The sequence below is a fragment of the Lepus europaeus genome, chromosome 10 (genome assembly GCF_033115175.1).
Source record: "Lepus europaeus isolate LE1 chromosome 10, mLepTim1.pri, whole genome shotgun sequence".
In the NCBI taxonomy this organism is placed as follows: Eukaryota; Metazoa; Chordata; class Mammalia; order Lagomorpha; family Leporidae; genus Lepus; species Lepus europaeus.
Genome location: NC_084836.1, coordinates 70,655,556 through 70,674,987, shown reverse-complemented (window position 1 = coordinate 70,674,987; position 19,432 = coordinate 70,655,556). Strand labels below are relative to the sequence as shown.

Here is a 19,432-nt window from a genome sequence, read left to right as displayed (position 1 = left end):
AGACCAATGTGTGGAGAACTCTCCCATTTAAGGCAAGGCAAAAGAGGAGAAGCCAGCAAAGAAAAAACTGAAGAGTGTGGGTTTTTTTAAAAAGGTAACAATGGGGGCTGGTGCTGTGGTGCAAAGGGTTGAAGCCCCGGTCTAGGGTGCCGGCATCCCATAGGGGCACCAGTTCGAGTCTCTACTTCAATCCAGCTCTCTGCTAAGGCACCTGGGAAACAGTGGAGGATGGCCCAAGTGCTTGGGCCCCTGCACCCATGTGGGAGACCCAGAAGTTGTTCCTGGCTCCTGGATTTGGATCGGCGCAGCTCTGGCCATTGAGGTCATTTGGGGGGAGTGAACCAGTGGATGGAAGACCTCTCTCTCTCTCTCTCTCTCTGTAACTCTACCAAATAAATAAAATCTTTAAAAGAGTACAAGCTCTGAAGTCTGGGATTAAACCTCAGTTCTGGCAGGTGCCAGCTGGTGTGACCTTGAGCAAGTTCCAACTCTGTGCCTTGGTTCCCCATCATCTGAGGGGAAATCATAGAATCTGCTTCATAGGATGGCTCTGAAATAAACCACTTGCTAGACAAATAGGTATATAGTAAGTGCTCAAAAACAGCTGTCATTACTGTTCTCGGGGCTGGGGTCTCAATGTCTCCTGCCAGGGAGTCTGAGACTAGAACCCAGGCGTAGCCCTTTGCTGCTGTCCACCAGCTGGGCCAGCTGCCCTCTCCCCTCCAGGGACGCAGTCAGAGGGCCCAGGATCTCTCTGCTGTTGGTTCAAGTAGTTTATTTTCTTAGAAGGTCAACTTTAATAAAGCTACTGACCCATGCAAAGTTACCCAGGGGTTCGGGATACCGTTTAAGTCAACAGGCACTTTACTTGCTATCTGTACACAGTTTTTTCTCGAAGGTAAGAAGAACCATCTGCAGGAAAAGAGTCACAAACAAGACTTTAGGAGACATTCAATTACAATCTCAGTCCAAGAGCCAGAATTATGTTTAAGGGAGAAATCCAGGTTATTCCCATCAAATTAGATGTGTGACGAGGATGGCCCCTGTTCTATGGAACACTGCATTGGAAGTAATGACCTACGTCATTACAGAAATGTGATATAAAATCTAGAAGAGCTAAAAATCTAAGGACATCAACTGAAAAATTATGCAACTTATATATTTCAGCAAAATTGGGACAAATTCATATATATATATATATATATATATATATATTCTTTTTTTAAAATGGCCAACTAGAGGGGCCGACACTGTGGCACAGTGGGTTAATGCCCTGGCCTGAAGTGCCGGCATCCCATATGGGTGCCAGTTCTAGTCCCAGCTGCTCACACTTCCAATCTAGCTCTCTGCTATGGCCTAGGATAGCAATGGAGGATGGCCTAAGTCCTTGGACCCCTGCACCGGCGTGGGAGACCAGGAAGAAGCTCCTGGCTCCTGGCTTCGGATCGGTACAGCTCCTGCCATTGCAGTCAATTGGGGAGTGAACCACTGGAAAGACCTCGCTCTCTGCCTCTCCTCTCTCTGTAACTCTGACTTTCAAATAAATAAATAAATAAAATAAATAAAATGGTCAACTAGAAACAAAATGTATCACAGCAAAGTAAGTTAGTAGTAATTTTTTTAGAAGATTTTATTTATTTGAGAGGTAGTTACAGAGAGAGAGAGAGACAGAGAGAGAGAGAGAGAGAGAGAGAGAGAGAGGTCTTCCATCTGATGGTTCACTCTCCAGATGGCCACAATGGCTGGAGCTGAGCTGATCTGAAGCCAGGAGCCAGGAGCTTCTTTTGGGTCTCTTATGTGGGTATAGGGACCCAAGCATTTGGGCCATATTCTACTGTTTTCCCAGGCACATTAGCAGGGAGCTGGATCAGAAAAGGAGCAGCCAGGACTCGAACCAGCACCCATGTGAAATTCCGGCGCCACAAGCAGAGACTAAACCCACTAAGCCACAGAGCAGCCCCAGTAGTAATCTTAACAGCAGTGTGCTGATCTTGGTGCCAAGATCCAAAAGGAGGCTTGAATCAATGGAAAGACATTTACTCCATTTCTGAGCAGAAAGATGCAGTGTCATAAAAATGTCAGCTCTCCATGAGTTTATCTATAAATTTAACAGCATCTAATAAAAATACAGACTACATAACATGAATATCAATTTCAGTATGGAAATTTGTTTTGCATCAAGGATAGCCATGAACATTTTGAAAATGAAGGTGAATGAGAGGGAAGTAGCGCCTACCAGATATTAAAACATTCAAAGTACAATAATTAAATTAGTAAAATTCAGGGGATTCTAGCATTTATACAGGCAATTTGATCAAGGAACAAAATACACCAGATATAGGGCCACAACATTAAACAATCACAGTATGTGATAAAGATGGCTTTGTCAGTTGGGAAAAGAATGGATTATACAAAAAGTAGTATCGAGACAATTGTGTAGCCACCTGGAAAAAAATAATGTGATGTCTCTCTTTTGGTTCTTACACTAAAGTAAATCCATATGACTCAATTGTATTTAAATAGATGGAAAGTCATAAAACCACAAATTTATGTCATATTAGAGAAAGTATTTTTCAGAATGGCACAAAAATTTTCGAAGCATAAAAAGGCAAATTCTGGCAACATAAAAATCTATAATTCCTGCAGAGCGAAAACCCATAAACAAAGACAAATGGTGAATTGGGGGAAATATTTGCAATGCATATCATGGACAGAGATGGTCGTTTGCTTAGTATATACAAGATATCTACAAATCAATGTGAAAAAGAACAAAAATCCAATAAGAAAATGGAACAGTTAACAGAAAAGGAAAGATAAATAGCACTAAGACATATGAAAAAAATACTCAACCCCTCACAAAAGAAAATTGAAACCACATTTAGATTGGCAAAAAGTCCCAGTGTTTAATGATGCACTCACAGAGCGGTGTGGGACTCAGCCCTGCCGGGGGGCGGGCCACACTGTAAAATTCCCAACACTCGCAGGCACGCAAAATAAACTGTACACAAAGTCATCACCTACAGCGTGGGTTACAGTATTAAAAATTTAGAAACAACCCAACAGTTATCACTAGGGGACCAGTTAAATAACATCCCTACGATGGAATACCATTCAGCCAGGCCAAAGAGCTGTCACAGGTCTTTGGAAGGTCATGATTAAACTTCATCCTAAGAAAAATTTAGACCATTAATTATTTTTTTATTTTTATTTTTTGACAGGCAGAGTGGACAGTGAGAGAGACAGAGAGAAAGGTCTTCCTTTGCTGTTGGTTCACCCTCCAATGGCCGCCGCGGCTGACGCGCTGTGGCCGGCGCACTGCGCTGATCCGAAGGCAGGAGCCAGGTGCTTCTCCTGGTCTCCCATGGGGTGCAGGGCCCAAGCACTTGGGCCATCCTCCACTGCACTCCCGGGCCACAGCAGAGAGCTGGCCTGGAAGAGGGGCAACCGGGACAGGATCGGTGCCCCGACCGGGACTAGAACCTGGTGTGCCGGCGCCGCAAGGCGGAGGATTAGCCTATTGAGCCACAGCGCCAGCCCTAGACCATTAATTTTAAGGCAGGTATGAGATCTACATGTTAGGGCTCTGTGGTCTGGCATGGGAGCATAAGTTCCAAAAGTAAAACTACAGAGACAGGGAAACCAGGCAGTGGCTTCGATTAGGGTAGACACTGAGGAAGAGATACAGCCCAGATAGTACTTGATGCAAGAGACGAGATGCTGGAGATACCCAGTTTCCGGCTTTGGCAGTGGATGGAGGCTGGTGTCTTTGAACTGAGACAGAGAAAGCTGGTGAGTTTCATTTGGATGAGTGAGGTGGAGGTGTTTGGTTGGTTGTTTGCACACACAACTCTGTGGCTTGAGAGAGGTTGCAATTGATGATAGACTTGAGGACCATCCCACAGCTGATGTTGGAAGCCAGAGGGAAGATGGAGTCTTCCTGTGTAGCACAGGTGTATGTGTGGGGTGAGGGAGTGGGAGGCGGCAGCATTGTGGTGTCGCAGGTTAAGCCGCCGCTTGCAGTGCTGGAATCCCATACAAGTGTCAGTCCCAGCTGCTCCATTACAATCCAGCTCCCTGCAGTGGCCTGGGAAAGCAGTAGCAGGTGGCCCAAGTGCTTGGGCCCCTGCACCCATGTGGGAGACTGGGAAGCGGCTCCTGGCTCCGGCCTGGCCCACCCCTGGCTATTGCGGCCATCTGGGGAATGAACCAGCAGATGGAAGACCTCTCTCTCTCTGTGTCTCTCTCTCTAACTCTGACTTTCAAATAAGTACATCTTTAAAGAAGGAGGACAGGAGGAGGAGGCGGCGGTGGCAGCAAGACACAGGATCAGCTCCTAGAGAACACAGGCCCGGGGCCCGGACTCCTGCGGGAGCCGGAGCTGTGTGGGGAGTGCAGGTGGGGCTCCAGGAAGCAGCGCATCACCTCACAGAAGTGACGTGGGGGCGGGGACTTACTGTCCTAGATCTCACTCCACTTACAACCCACGAGGACCTAATATACTGGGTCTTGTTTTTCTTTGTTTTCTGTCTGTCCCATCCCATCCCACCTTCAACCTGCACAAGGTTTTGCACAGAATAGATATGTCTGAGCAAAAGAGGGCATGAAAGAATAAATCCTGGGAGCCGCCGCTTGCAGTGCCGGCATCCCATATGGGCGCTGGTTCGAGTCCCGGCTGCTCCACTTCCAATCCAGTTCTCTGCTGTGGCCTGGGAAAACAGTAGAAGATGGCCCAAGTCCTTGGGCCCCTGCACCCACGTGGGAGACCCAGAAGAAGCTCCTGGCTCCTGGCTTCCAATCAGCCCAGCTCCAGCTGTTGCGGCCATATGGGGAATGAACCAATGGATAGAAGACTTTCTCACTCTCTCTCTTTCCCTTTCTCTCTCTCTCTCTGCCTCTCTGTAACTCTGACTTTCAAATAAATAAATAAATATTAAAAAAGAGTAAATCCTGGTTCTTTGCACTGCCTGAGTGCAAACCTTCAACACTGTTCCTCTAATTGCTCTCCTTGTCTCCATTTCTAAATTCTCGGCATCTCCACAGCTTCCTGCCTCGAGCCCAGATATGGCCCTTTCCAAAACTACCACTGGTGTGCTACGCATACGGAAAAAACTCCTCTGATTGGCCTTCCAAATGCAATCCGGGCTGAATCTGTCCCCTACAACACTCAGGGAGCCACAGCCCCACCCACCGCTCTCTGTTCCAACCACCAGCCTCCATGCTTACAGCGCTTTGCTCCCTTGGATTCCCCGTTTGCCCGCCCCTGCCACCTGTAGTAGTTCTAGCCAGCCTTCCACATTTGCTTGAAATCCCACTTAGCCCTGAAGGACTTCCCAAGCCCTCTCCACAATGAGTGAGATGCCTTCCCCCACTCCGCTGTGTTGCAACACCTGCCCTGTGCCGTGTTCTTCTCATGTGCCAGCTCCCCGCTGTGTGTCCCTGTGCCTCCACACTGGAGTGGGACAGGAGATCGTGTGTGGATGTCATCATTATTACAAATCCGGCACTTGGCACAGTGCACTCAGTAAACAACTGCTGAGTGAGTGGGTGGACGGATGGATGGATCGTGAGTGACTGGGAGCACAGAAACCTGGTTTGGTTCATTTTTGTAACCGCTCCCGGGTTACAAAATGTGGTCAGGATCCTGTTGGCAGCAAGCTCCTTGGAAGTTTATTTATTTATTTATTTTTTTGAACATTTTGGGTCTCCACTGCTGAGTACAAAGCACGGTGCCACAGCAGGTGCTTAATAGATATTTAAGAAATCAGTAAGGGGTCAGTGTTGTGGCTTAGTGGGTAAAGCTTCCTGTGATGCCGGCATCCCATCTGAGCCACCGATTCGAGTCCAGGCTGCTCCACTTCTGATACAACTCCCTGCTAACGCACCTGAGAAAGCAGTGGAAGTTGGTTCAGGTGCTTGGACCCCTGTACCCAGGTGGGAGACCCAGATGGAATTCCAGGCTCCCGGCTTTGACCTAGTCCAGCCCTAGCCACTGCAGTCATTTGGGAGAGTGAACTAGCGGATGGAAAAATCTGTCTCTTTTTAACACTGCCTTTAAAATAAAATAAATCTTAAAAAAAAAATCAGTGTATGAGCCATTAGTCATTTAATTTGCTCTCAGGAGCCTCCAGAGAGGACTCTAACTTTGGCGAGCGATGTTGTGTGTGTGCCCCCTGCCAGCTCTGACAGGCCGGCGGCAGGCTGTGTCATGTAGAATGGCTGTGCCGAGGGACAGTCAAGTGTGGCTGACAGCGGGATGAGGGCTGTCATAGTGTTCAAGTATATTGTATGAGATGTGGCTCTCCACGCAGAAACACAGAAGCCTCAGAGGCAACACCAAGGCAGCTCACGGACAGAGGGGCGGCATCCTTCATTCCTCAGGGAAAAGTCTGACTTGGTTTCTCTGTCGGGCACAGGGCTCTGGGGCGGAGAGAGCAGCTACAGCAGTGGACGTCAGGGGGCAGGTGCTCTTCAACTGCTTCTGGTCGTGTGGGGATGAGGACAGGCTCACCAATAACCCAGCACCCCCAGGAGAAGGGGACTCTTTGGCAGGACCAGGGGAAGTCTTTGTAGGGGCAGGGGCAGCATCACTTCCTAGGCGTTCCTGCATGGGCTGGAAACTGTCCCAGCCTCTTCCTGGTCCCCCCCACCCCAGCCTCCGGACGATGGTCAGATGGTGTCACCTCCCTGCTCAGGGCCTCGTATGACTGATCTGTCCCCTGGTCACTTTTCCAGCATCCTCCCTTCTGTTCTCCCAGCCACAGTGAGCACGGAACGCCCTCCTCAGGCTGGGCGCTCTCCCTGGCATGCCCCTCCCCGGGGTCCCTCTCCCTTCTTCAGGTCCTCATTATAGTGAGGCAGCAAAGTGAGAGAGAGACAGACAGAGACATCTTCCAACTGCTAGTTCACTCCCCAAGTGCCCTCCAATAGCTGGGGCTGGTCCAGGACGAAGTCAGGAGCCAAGAATGCCTCATGTCTCCCACGTGGGTGGCAGGTGCCCCAGTACTTGCATCATCATCTCCAGCTTTCCCAGGTGCATTAGCAGGGAGCTGGATCAGAAGTAGAGCAGTCGGGACTCAAACCAGTGCCCATATGGGATGCTGGCACTGCAGGCTGGGGCATTAACCCGCTGCACCACAGCACCAGCCCCCTCGTGATTAGAATTTCCACGACTCACCTTGTGGAAGAGAAATTCTAGTTACCGTGGCCTGCCCAGGAGAAGGGAGTTATGAAACAGGAAGTATGGAGGAAAACCAAAATACACTCATGTGTCATGATATCGCAGGCCACGCCCTGGTTCTTGAACACGGCAAAACAATCAACAACTCAGGAGACACTGCCACGTCACCGGCACTCAGCTGTGCGGGGAACTTGTGTCTCAGGGCCAGGCCGCTTCACTCTTTGGGGCTGTAACGGATACGGCTGAAGAAATGCCTTAGGGAAGCACAGCCATCACCAAGATGCGGCGTGGTCGATTTCGCCTCTCCCACCAAGGCCCCTGAGACCCTTAACAGGCACTTTGCTGCCTCCTTGTGGCTTCCGCAGGAAGTGAACTCTAGGATGAGGTGACAGGGGCTCACAGAACTGCGAACGGGAGCCCCATGGCGACCCCCCATGGCGACCCTAGGTTACTGACCGCTCACAGAGGGTCGCCAGTGGCCGTGACCATTCCGTCAGCAGAGCCGGGGCTGGTGTGCCCGCTGCACTCAGACGTCCACTGTCCCGGGCAGCTCAGCTCCAGGGAGAGAATTGGGGACAGCAGGTGGACCCTGGGGAGCTTGCCTGGAGGAGGACTCAGATCAGGGTGCGGGTACCCACTTCCTCTGCTCCTGCCAACTCAGAGGGTGATGGGGCAGGCGAGAGAGGGGGAGGGCAGGGGAGGCTCCAGGCCTTGGGGTGCTGCTCGGCTCAGCACCGTCCCATCCCCACCATCACTTTTGCAGCTAACAGTCAGCTGCCCGGGCGAGGTGGGCCCCGAGCTGGGGAGTGTTCTGGAAGACCACTGAATCAGCCAGGGCTCCTGGCTGGCGGCATCTGTGTGGGAAGGCTGCTGTAGGTCTTACTTTTCGTTGTAATCTGGCCTCTTCTTTCTGGCTGTCTCAGGATGCGCCCTCCATCCCGGCAGATTGTGCTACGCTCGGTGTTTATTCTGTGTGGGTTCTCGGAGCTTGTCCCTCATTAACCTGGGAAGTTCTCAGTGATTCTCTTCGCTCATCTCCTTCTTGCACTTTGATCCCCTGAGTTAGGCCATCTGAACACTGTGGGTACTTAGTTTTGGGGTGGGTGGTTGTTTCCACTGCATTTCTGTTGCAGCTCGGTGGGTTTCCATTGGGCTTGCTTCAAGTTCACGCATTTTCCCTCTTTGCTTTCGTCCAGTTTGTTGACAAACCTGTTGAAGGGATTCTTCCTATCTGCTGATAGGGTTTTCATTTCTTTTTCTCTCTTTTTTTAAAAAAGATTTATTTATTTATTTATTTATTTATTTGAAAGGCAGAGTTACGGAGAGAGAGAGAGGTCTTCCATCTTCTGGTTCACTTCCCAATTGGCCACAATGGCTGGAGCTGAGCTGATCCGAAGCCTGGAGCCAGGAGCTTCTTCCAGGTCTCCCATGTAGGTGCAGGGGCCCAAGGACTTGGGCCATCTTTTGCTGCTTTCCCAGGCCATAGCAGAGAGCTGAATCAGAAGTGGAGCAGCCAAGTTGAACCAGCACCCATATGGGATGCCGGCACTTCAGGCCAGGGCGTTAACCCACTGCGCCATAGCGCCGGCCCCAGGATACCTTTATATATAGGGAACTTGAGTATCCATGGATTTTTGGTGTCCTGGGGATGGGTCATTGTCCTGGAACCAATCCTCTAGGGATGCTGAGGAATGACCACACGTGAGCACATGCATGCATGCGCAAACACACACACCCCTGTTCTCTTCCCAGTTTGGAAAGCAGAGCAAGCAGTCAGGCACTCTACTCGCTGGCTGAGGCCACCCAGAGTCAGAAGACCTGCAGCACCAGAGCAGGGTGATTCACTGGGCACCTTTAGCTCAACGCTAAGAACCCACAGAAACATAGGAAACCTTTAACATGTAAAAATACATATTTAGGGGCCAGGACTGTGCTGTGGTGGGTGGGGCCTCCGTCTGCAGTGCCGATATCCCGTATGGGCTCTGGTTCTAGTCCCGGCTGCTCCACTTCCAATCCAGCTCTCTGCTATGGCCTGGGAAAGCAGCAGAAGACGGCCCAAGTCCTTGGGCCCCTGCACCCGTGTGGGAGACCTAGAAGAAGCTCCTGGCTCCTGGCTTCGGATCAGCCCAGCTCCAGCCATTGCAGCCATTTAGGGATTGAAACCAGTAGATGGAAGACCTTTCTCTCTCTGCCTCTGCCTCTCTGTAACTCTGCCTTCCAAATAAATAAAAAAACTTTTAAAAAATATGTATATATGTAATACATAAAATATGTATATATAAAATATATACATACAAAATATATACACACAATATGTATATATGTGTACAATGTAAAAAACAATTAAAATGTTAAAATAAAGTGTTTATAAACCTAATGTTATCAGTTCCATTCACCAACAAATTTAATATGTAAAATACTCTAATAATACTTCCCCAACTTCTTAGGTTCTCTGTATGTAGGATGACTGCTGAGAAGTCACAGCCAACTACACGTGAAGTAACTCACTCAGTAGCTGGTTAACTTCCACAGCAAGGTTCTAAACATCCATCAAATTACTTAATCCCGGGGCCGGCACTGTGGCATGGGGGTAAAGCCGCCGACCACAGTGCCGGCATGCAATATGGACGCCAGTTCGGGTCTCAGCTGCTCCACTTTCCATCCAGCTCTCTGCTATGGCCTGGGAAAGCAGTGGAAGATGGCCCAAGTCCTTGGGCCCCTGCATCCACGTGGAAGACCTGGAAGAAGTCCTAGCTCCTGGCTTCGGATCTGTGCAGCTCCGGCTGTTGCAGCCATCTGGGGAGTGAACCAGAGGATGGAAGACCTCTCTGTCTCTTTCTGCCTCTCCTCTCTCTGTGTAACTCTGACTTTCAAATAAATAAATCTTTAAAAAAGAAAAAACAGATTACTTAAACCCTTGACATGACTGGTGGGAGGCCTGGGGCCTGGCTGCAGCCCCTCACCTCCCTCCCCTCTCACTGGGAGCCCTTGTGCTGTCCTAAAGCCCCCAAATCCCACCTCCTGACAGCATCCCGGGAGCTGGCTGCTTACTTACACAATGGTGGGCGCCGTTCCTGAGAAGGAACCTCTGGATATGGGTCTCTGGATAGGGCCACGTCCGCCCAGGCCAGGTGTGGCTGGGTGAGTGGGGGCGGACGGGACGGGGAGGCTGAGCTGGGTGTGGGGAGGGGAGCAGGAAGGTGCTGAGAGCTGAACGAAGCGATCGAGGGGGATCTTCCCCAAAGGGCCAGACTGGCCCACGGCCTCCAGCCCTGGAGCCTGCTGTGGACACCTAAGCCACCTCTGTCCCCACTCTGCAGGGACGCACTCCCCCTGCCGCCCTCCTGGGGTGCGTGGCTCCGCTTGTGCTGTTGTTTCCTTTTGCCCTCATCTTTTTTTAAAGGCTTATTTATTTACTTGAAAGTCAGAGTTACAGAAAGAAGAGGCAGATAGAGAGAGAGAGAGAGAAAGAGAGAGATAGAGAGAGAGATTTTCCATCCACTGGTTCACTCCCTAGTTGACCACAATGGCGGGAGCTGTGCTGATCCAAAGCCAGGAGCCAGGCACTTCCTCCAGGTCTCCCACATGGGTGCAGGGGCCCAAGGACTTGGGCCATCTTCTACTGCTTTCCCAGGCCATAGCAGAGAGCTGGATTGAAAGTGGAGCAGCTGGGACTAGAACTGGAGCCCATACGGGATGCCGGCACTGCAGACGGACGCCCCACCCTCTACGCCACAGCGCCGGTCCCTGTCCTTACCTTCTGTGGGGGCACGCATGCCAATCCCTGGTGTGCCAGGTACTTGCTCGTCCATGTCTTGGTTTGAATGAAGAGTTCTAGACCCTGAGCGTGGCTGTCCCGTGGGATGGAGACAACACCGGGAGGCCCTCTCTGACGGTGCCCAGCTTCCAAAAACGAATGGAGGTGGGCCGGGTGACAGCAATGAGACTGATTTAAAAAGCCACCAACCTTCTTTTATTAAAAATGTGCAGTTTGGGCACTGGAGGAGGGGAGCAGTGCTGAGCGACGGCCAGAGCAGTTGTGTAAAAGCACCAGCTGGGAGCCTGCATGTGGAACAAGTTCCCACACGATGTTTTTTAAGTCACCCTGAAGTTGGGGCCGCCTCTGTCCTTCGGGCTTTTCGCGGTTCCAGGAAGTGGCTTGCTTGGTTTTTCGCCAACAGGCTCGGCTGCCTCATCCGTAGGTTCCTGGCATCGCTTCTTTCGGGCAGCAGAGGCACTGAAAGCGTTAACACAGCTGCAGGTTGCAGGGACTGAGACAGGCCCTGGGCATGGGACTGCCCACCCACCCAGCTCACCCAGGAGCTTCTGAGAGCCCAGTCCAAGCTGCACTGGGCTCAGACTGGACCTGGACGTGGAACGGAACTACCTGCTGCACCATTTGGGTCAAATCCCAGGGGCTCCCGAATCCTCTTCTTGTGAGTCCGCCTCTTGTCTTTCTTCGCACAAGCCTTCCCCTTCCCTCCTGCACCTGTTCCTCCTCCACCCTCCCCCAGGCTTTTGCCCCCTACCCCCACCTCATCTCCCTGCTGTCAAGTTCTAGTCTGCAGCCCGCGGGACGGCTGTGTGGGTCTGCGCATGCATGAGGGAACGGTCCCCGTGCAAGACCGGGACAGGCCAGTTGGGCTGTGCAGACACACACACCTCCCCAACCTGTCGGGGAGCCCTAACTAACACCAGTACTAACCAGTACTAACACCGGTAATGACAGCACCCTCGCCCCATCTCGGGACTCCCAGGAACTGAACTCCCCGTGTCTGCACTAGGTGGGTTCTGAGGCACCCATCCAGCTGGGCCATGCAGGCCCATTTCAGGGCAGAGGCACAGCCGGGCACTCTGGCCTGCACTGAGGCTGCCGAGCCGCCCCGTCTCACCAACCCCCCCCCCCCCCCAGGGAGGGCAATGCTGGCCTCTCCCAGCTCTTGGTTGGGCTCAGGTCTGCTTGGGCAGGCATCAGGGTCCTCTGGCATCTTTAGCTGGAGTGAGGCCAACACCAGGAGGAGGCACATGGAATCGGCAACCCAGAAAGGTTCCTTGAAGGAGCCTTGTGTCTTCCACAGTGACGGCTGCCCCTCTTGTCACCAGAACACAGTTTCTGCCTCCTGAGTCGGGCTCCCTCCCCTCCAGTGCTCCTCCCGTGCAGAGTTCCTGGAGATGACATGACAAAGGCAGTCCCAGGCCCAACACTCAGGCTCATCACCCAAGCCCTGCTTTCCTCCTCGTCCATTCCTACACCTGGCTGCAGCCCGGTAAAGCCGCCATCTGCAATGCCAGCATCCCATACGGACACCAGGTTCAAGACCTGGCTCTTCCACTTCTGATCCAATACCTGGCTGTCCCTGAGCACCGCCCGGGGCCCAGGCCAGACGTAGCCAGGGCGGAGCTAAGGGCAAGTACCTTCTGTGATCTCCCCACGTGGTGTGCAAAGCATGTTGGGAGAGCTGCAGAGGCACCGGCAGGGATGAGTGACACAGGCTAGCCTCCCGTGTCTGATGTGGGCCAATCAACAAGGTTACTGTTAAATGTCTGGACCGGGATTTCCTGGGCTGCTGGACAGGGGCAGGGGGCTCTGTGGCCTCTGCCTTCGGTGGGCACGTCTCCCTGCATCCAGGTTAACCACCCAGCCTTGCTCCTTACCGGGCCTGGAGGACTGCCAAGCCCCTGTGGTCGGGGGGGTGCACCTGCACTGCCAGCAGCCGGGGGATGTCTGGGAAGCACCCCTGGGGACCCCAGGGGAAGCTCATGGGCGTCTTTTTTTCTATGGGGTGACTGGAGGAGGCCACATCCGTCTTCCAGACGGCTTCCATCTGGTTCGCTGCTTGGCTGGGGGTGGGGTGAGGTGGGCAGGAGGTGAAGACACAGAGTTAGACACGTGCAGACGCTGTGAAGTTGTGGAGGGATGGGGCTGCACCTCCAGAACCAGGCTTCAATAAGGTGCGAGTAAATCTGTGGTTCCCAGCAATCTTTCGTTATTAAACTTATTTAAGAGACAGAGAGACAGATGGAGACAGCTCTCATCTGCTAGTTCACTCTCCAAATACCGGCGTTGGCCAGAGCTAGAGACTCAATCCGGGTCTCCCACGTGGGTGGCAGGAACCCAATGATTTGAGCCATCACTGCTGCCCCCAGGGCCAGCATCAGCAGGCGGCTGATCAAGGCAGCCCTTGGAACCCACCCTGAGTCACATACGCCCCTTCTCTGGGTCAATGGGCAGGAGCTGGGCAAGGCAGCTAAGACAGGGAGGGACCTTGCCTCTTGGCGGGAGGGCGTGATCTTTGCCAGTCTGTGCGCCCAGCCTGCTGCCACCCTCCCCGGTCGGGCCATCCATCCCTGCCCCTGCCCCACCCCCCAGCTTCCCGTGCCTACCGGATCATCCGCGGGGACACGCATTCCCGACGCCTACACTGAGAGGGCTGCTTGCCGGTGGGGCTGGTGGGGCTGGCAGAGCAGAGGCGCCGCCAGGGCACGGCCGAGAGAGACTTGCATTTCCTCGGCTTCCTGGAGGTGACCCCCGGGATGCTCAGGTGGATGTTCCACTCCAGCTGCAGCTAGGGGAGCCGGCAGAGAGGCGTGGGCAGACAGGAAGTTAACACTTCCGCAGGGGGAAGGCGCACTGCCTGGCCCGGGGCTGGGGGAAGAGGGCAGGGCCCTGGGAATCCCACCAGGTAGAAGCCGCCCGGAAGCCAGGGCCTTGCGCGTTCCTAGACATGCCCTGAGTTCTTGCTTGTGGTGTTAGTTGCTGTTTGTTTCCTTTGTTGCGAAGGGAAGGCGGAAGAGAGCGCTTGTAGGGTTCAGGGCACGAGGCCAGGCTGTGCTTGGAGCATACTGAGTATCTCTGGTTCCGCAGCCAAGGTGCTGATTGAGCACGCACAGGGGGGCGCCCCCTGACCTGGGCGGATCCCTGGAGCGCCGGGTTGCTGCTGTGGCTTTTCCAGTTCCTCCAACCCCCTACCCTCTCCGTGCCCCCCGCTACCCACCATGAGCCATGACAGCACTGGCTGCTTTTCTGGCCCCGGTCACTGGGGGAGAAGCAGAGGAAGCTGAAAGCAAACTCCCTTTGCCCCAGGTCCCGCGGGAGGGCTTGCGGCAGCCACATGAGTGCATTGGAGAGCCCGTGCCCGAGAGTCGCTGGGGAAGGATGTGACCCTGGGGGTGGCACAAGGAGCCATCCCCACCACACAAAGGCAGCGTGGAGATGTCAGCCCAGCCCTTGAGCTGTGCCGGGAACAGCAATTATTAATAGCCCCACTGGGGAATGAGTTTTGCTGGGTTATTCCCCTGTTTTTCCTTTTTTTTTTTTTTTGTAGAGGCTGGAAGATGGGCAAAACAGCAACCCAAAAAAATTAAAAGAAGTCAGAGAAGCCGAAAGCTATATATATAAAGCATTGAAAAGGGAAGAGATAAGTTGTTTTTTTTTTTGACCCCATCACTCCAAAATGTTAGCTATTATCTCTTTGCCTTATGGGTTTTGATTTTTTTTTTTTAAATTCTGTACTATTTTGGATCTACTGTAAATGTCAGAAGTTTCAAGGATCCCCCATCTGACAGTAAGTTTGCTTTTGCTTTTGCTTTTTTTTTTTTTTGGTGATTCAGATTAGAGCCATCACTTGGTATCCACAGAGTATCAGTTCCAGGACCCCGCCCGCCTTGGATACCAAACTCAAGTTCCTTATATAAAATGAGACAACATTTATTTATCTAAATTATTTATCTAACAGTCAGAATTACAGAGAGACGGGGAGATAGAGATAGAGAGAGAGAGATCTTCCAATCAGAGAGAGATCTTCCAATCACTGGTTTACTCCTGAGATGGCCACAACAGCCAGTGCTGGGCCAGGCTGAAGCCAGCAGCCATGTGGGTCTCCCATGGCGGTGGCAGAGGTCCACTTCCAATCCAGCTCCCTGCTAATGGGCTGGGGTAAGCAGTAGAAGATGGCCCAAGTCCTTGGGCCCCTGCACCTGCGTGGGAGACCTGGAAGAAACTCCTGGCTCCTGGCTTCGGATCGGCTCAGCTCTGGCTGTTGTGGCCAACTGGGGAGTGAACCAGCAGATGAAAGATCTCTCTTTCTACCTCTCTCTGTAACTCTGTCTTTTAAATAAATAAAATAAATTTTTAAAAAATGAAAAAAGGATGCAAGGATGAGGGTACTTCAAAAGGTTTATGGAAAATGGAATTAAAAGATACGCTTACTTTGGTATGAGAAAACTTTGAAATCCATGAATATGAGAAGTTTTCAAAAAAGTTATAATTATGCATAGCTTTTAAATTTTTTGCAACAAATTAAACTTATCTTTTAATTTCATTTTCTATGAACTTTTTTTTTTTTTTTTTGACAGGCAGAGTGGACAGTGAGAGAGAGAGAGAGACAGAGAGAAAGGTCTTCCTTTGCCGTTGGTTCACCCTCCAATGGCCGCCGCGGTAGCGCGCTGCGGCCGGCGCACCGCGCTGTTCCGATGGCAGGAGCCAGGTGCTTCTCCTGGTCTCCCATGGGGTGCAGAGCCCAAACACTTGGGCCATCCTCCACTGCACTCCCTGGCCACAGCAGAGAGCTGGCCTGGAAGAGGGGCAACCGGGACAGGATCGGTGCCCCGACCGGGACTAGAACCCGGTGTGCCGGCGCCGCAAGGCGGAGGATTAGCCTGTTGAGCCACGGCGCCGGCCTCTATGAACTTTTTTAAAAAAAGTTTACTTATTTGAGAGGCGAGAGAGATTGAAAGAGAGAATCTTCTATCTGCTGGTTCACTCCCAAAATGGCTAAGGCTGGACCAGGCAGAAGCCAGGAGCCAGGAGCCAAGAACGCCCTCTCATGTAGGTGGCAGGGGCCCAAGTACTCGGATAATCCTCTGCTACTTTCCCAAGTGCATTAGCAGGGAGCTGGATGGGAAGTGGAGCAGCCAGGTGCAGCCTGGTCCTCTGATAAGGGATGCTAGTGTCCGTAAGCAGCAGCTTAACCAGCTCTATTTCCATGAATTTTTGGAAGTCCCTTCACATATACCAAAAACTGTTCACTGAGTATAGAATAAAACTCGTCACATTGGGAACCTTTGGGACTTTCAGCATTACAAAAGAATCCTAACATATGAATCAATGACTGTCAGATGCTCAGACGGTAGGGAATGAAGTAGGTGGTCCGTGAGAGAAAGCAAAGCGAGAGACCGAGTGTCCGGCCTGCAGGTGGGGCCCTGGCAGAGCCTGGCAGCTGTGCCGAGTCACGGAGGATGTTTAGAGCTCAGAAGGCCGAGGTGGGGAGGATTCGCAGAGCGCAGGGAGAGAGGAAGGAAGCACACAGGACAGAGCCCGGGGAACCTGCAGAGGGGCCACACGGCAGGTGCAGGAGGAAGACCCACCAGGCAAGGACAGGCAGAGCTGGCCTCGGAGCTCATGTCCCAGCGGGAGGAGTCTGTGTTCGCATCTTTAAAGGACTGAAAGGAAAAACCACCCACTCTGGATTCTATATCCAGCAAAATCGCTTTCCAAACCGGAAGCCAAAGAAACCTTACGGGAACTGAGAATTCATCACGAGCAGGTGAGCGCTGTGAGATGTGAAGGGCTTCAGGCAGAAGAACGGGACCAGATAGAAACGTGGATCTGCACTAGGGAAGAACCAGCGCTGGAAATGGTGAATGTGCAGGTAAATGTCGGGCACAGCGGGCAAAGCCACCGCCTGCAATGCCAGCATCCCATACGGGCAACGATTCCTGTCCCAGCTGCCCCACTTCCACTTCCAATCCAGCTCCCTGCTCATGGCCTGGGAAAGCTGCAGAGGATGGCCCAAGTCCTTGGGCCCCTGCACCCACGTGGGAGACCCAGAAGAAGCTCCTGGCTCCTGGCTTCAGCCTGGCCCAGCCCTGGCTGTTGCAGTCATCTGGGCAGTGAACCAGCAGATGGAAGATCTTTTTCGGTTTCTTCCTCTCTCTGTAATTCTTTCAAATAAATAAATAAATCTATTTTAAAGAAAGATTATAAGTGTGTAAAGAAAAAGTGATAATGTATTAGAGGATATATATATATATATATATATATATATATATATCTTGGCAAGGCGTCTGGGAACAAAAGGAGAAAGGCTAGGAGGGAGAAGTGGATGGATAACGTTGGAAAGTTTTATACACGAAATCATATAATACTATTTTTATATATGAAGTGATATAATACTATTTGAAAGTATCATGTATAAAAATTTGTATTGTAAGCCCCAGACAAACCATTAAAAATAACAAAGCATGGAGATAAAATGAAATTAAGAAGCAAAATTACTCCAGAAGAAGGCAGGAAAGAGGAAAAAAGGACTAAAGAATAGATGGACAGGGGGCCTGGCACTGTGGTATAGCAGGTAAAGCTGCCACCTGCAGTGCCGGCATCCCATGTGGGCAGTGGTTCAAGTCCCAGCTGCTCCACTTCCAATTCAGCTCTCTGCTATGGCCTGGGAAAGCAACGGAAGATGGCCCAAGTGCTTGGGCCCCTGTACCTGCATGGGAGACCTGGAAGAAGCTCCTAGCTTTTTTTTTTTTTTAAGATTTATTTTTATTAATTTGAAAGTCAGAGTTTACAGAGAGAGAGAGGAGAGGCAGAGAGACAGAGAGAGAGAGAGAGAGAGAGAGAGAGAGAGAAAGAGAGAGAGGTCTTCCATCTGATGGTTCACTCCCCAACTGGCCGCAACAGCCAGAGCTGCGCCGATCCGAAGCCAGGAGCCAGGGGCTTAAATAATATATATATTTATTTATTTAAGGGCAGAGTTATGGACGCAGAGGCAGAGAGAGAGAGAGAGAGAGAGAAGTCTTCCTCTCTTACTCCCCGAATGGCTGCAACACTAAAGCTGGGCCAATCCAAAGCCAGAAGCCAGGAGCTCGCCCCAGCCTGAAGCACTGGCTTACCATATGGGCCCCAGTTTTGAGTCCCGGCTGCTCCACTTCCGATCCAGCTCTCTGCTATGGCCTGGGAAAGCAATGGGGGATGGCCCAAGTCCTTGGGCCCCTGCACCCACGTGGGAGACCTAGAAGAAGCTCTTAGTTCCTGGCTTCAGATCAGCTCTGCTCCAGCCGTTTCAGTCATTTGGGGAGTGAACCAGCAAATGGAAGACCTCTCTCTCTGTGTCTCTATCTCTCTCTAACTCTTTCAAATAAATAAAAATAAATCTTTTTTAAAAATAAAAAATAAACTCAACCAAGCTGATAACATTAAATGTGCATGGTCTGAAGCCTCCAAATACAAGGCAGAGACAGAGATTGCTTAAGAAATTAAGATCCAACTATAATATATCAATTAAAACCACAAATTAACATACAAAGACACAGGCAGGCTTCAATTGAAAGGATAAGGATTTTCCATGCAAATACTCAACAGAAAACAGGAGTGACTGTTTCAACACAGACCCAAGAACAAGGACCGCATCCAGGAATGAAGAAGACCATTTCATAAGGATAAATGGCCAAGTTTTCAAGAGTACTGACTAACCTGAGATGCCTATGCACCTCACTACACAGTTGTGAAGCACCTGCAGCGTCTACTTACAGAACTAAAACAAGCACACACAAGGCGCCATAGGTACCCGCTCACCCACGGAAAGCACAAATACTGCTTCGATGTCATTTCTCTCCAGATCGACCTATTTCAACATCAGCCCAATAAAAATCCAAGCAGCCTTTTTTTGTACAATATTGACAAACTGGTGCTAAAAACTGTATGGAACTCGACCAGGCATACCCAACATTTTTGACAAAACAAACAAACAAACAAACAAAACCAAAGTTGGAAGATTTGTTATCTGATTTCAAAACTGAAGTCATTCAGACAGTGTGGTATTGGCAAAAAGATAAACATATAGACCAAAGAAACAAAACAGAACTTCTAGAAAAAGAACCACACATGTGGGCAATTGATTTTTGCTGTTGTGATGCAATGGGTTAAGCTGCCACTTGGGATGTTCATCCTATATCAGAGGGCTGGTTTGAGTACCGGCTGTTCCACTTCTGGTCCAGCTCCCTGCTAATGACCCTAGCAGAAGATGGCCCAAGTACTTGCGCTCCGGTCACCCACGTGGGCAACCCAGACGGCCCAGCCCTGGCTGCTACAGCCATTTGGAGAGTAAACCAGCAGATGAGATCTCTCTCTCTCTCTCTCTCTCTCTCTCTCTCTCTCTCTCTCTGTCATTTTGCCTTTCAAATAAATAAATAAAATTTTTAAGCATTAAGACAATTCAGTGGAGGAAAGGATAATCTTTTAAAAAATGGTGCTAG

General features: G+C 51.1%; 1 protein-coding gene across 1 annotated transcript in view; it reads right to left on the bottom strand.

Moving 5' to 3' along the window:
• Positions 1–19,432, bottom strand: part of FAM186B (family with sequence similarity 186 member B) — a 45,762-nt gene that overhangs the window by 4,009 nt on the left and 22,321 nt on the right. The window contains exons 6-8 of the mRNA XM_062202494.1: positions 13,562–13,743; positions 12,833–13,018; positions 11,282–11,432 (exon numbers count right to left, since the gene is read on the bottom strand). Of these exons, the coding sequence (XP_062058478.1) occupies positions 11,282–11,432; positions 12,833–13,018; positions 13,562–13,743 (519 nt within the window). The remainder of the gene's footprint in view (positions 1–11,281; positions 11,433–12,832; positions 13,019–13,561; positions 13,744–19,432) is intronic.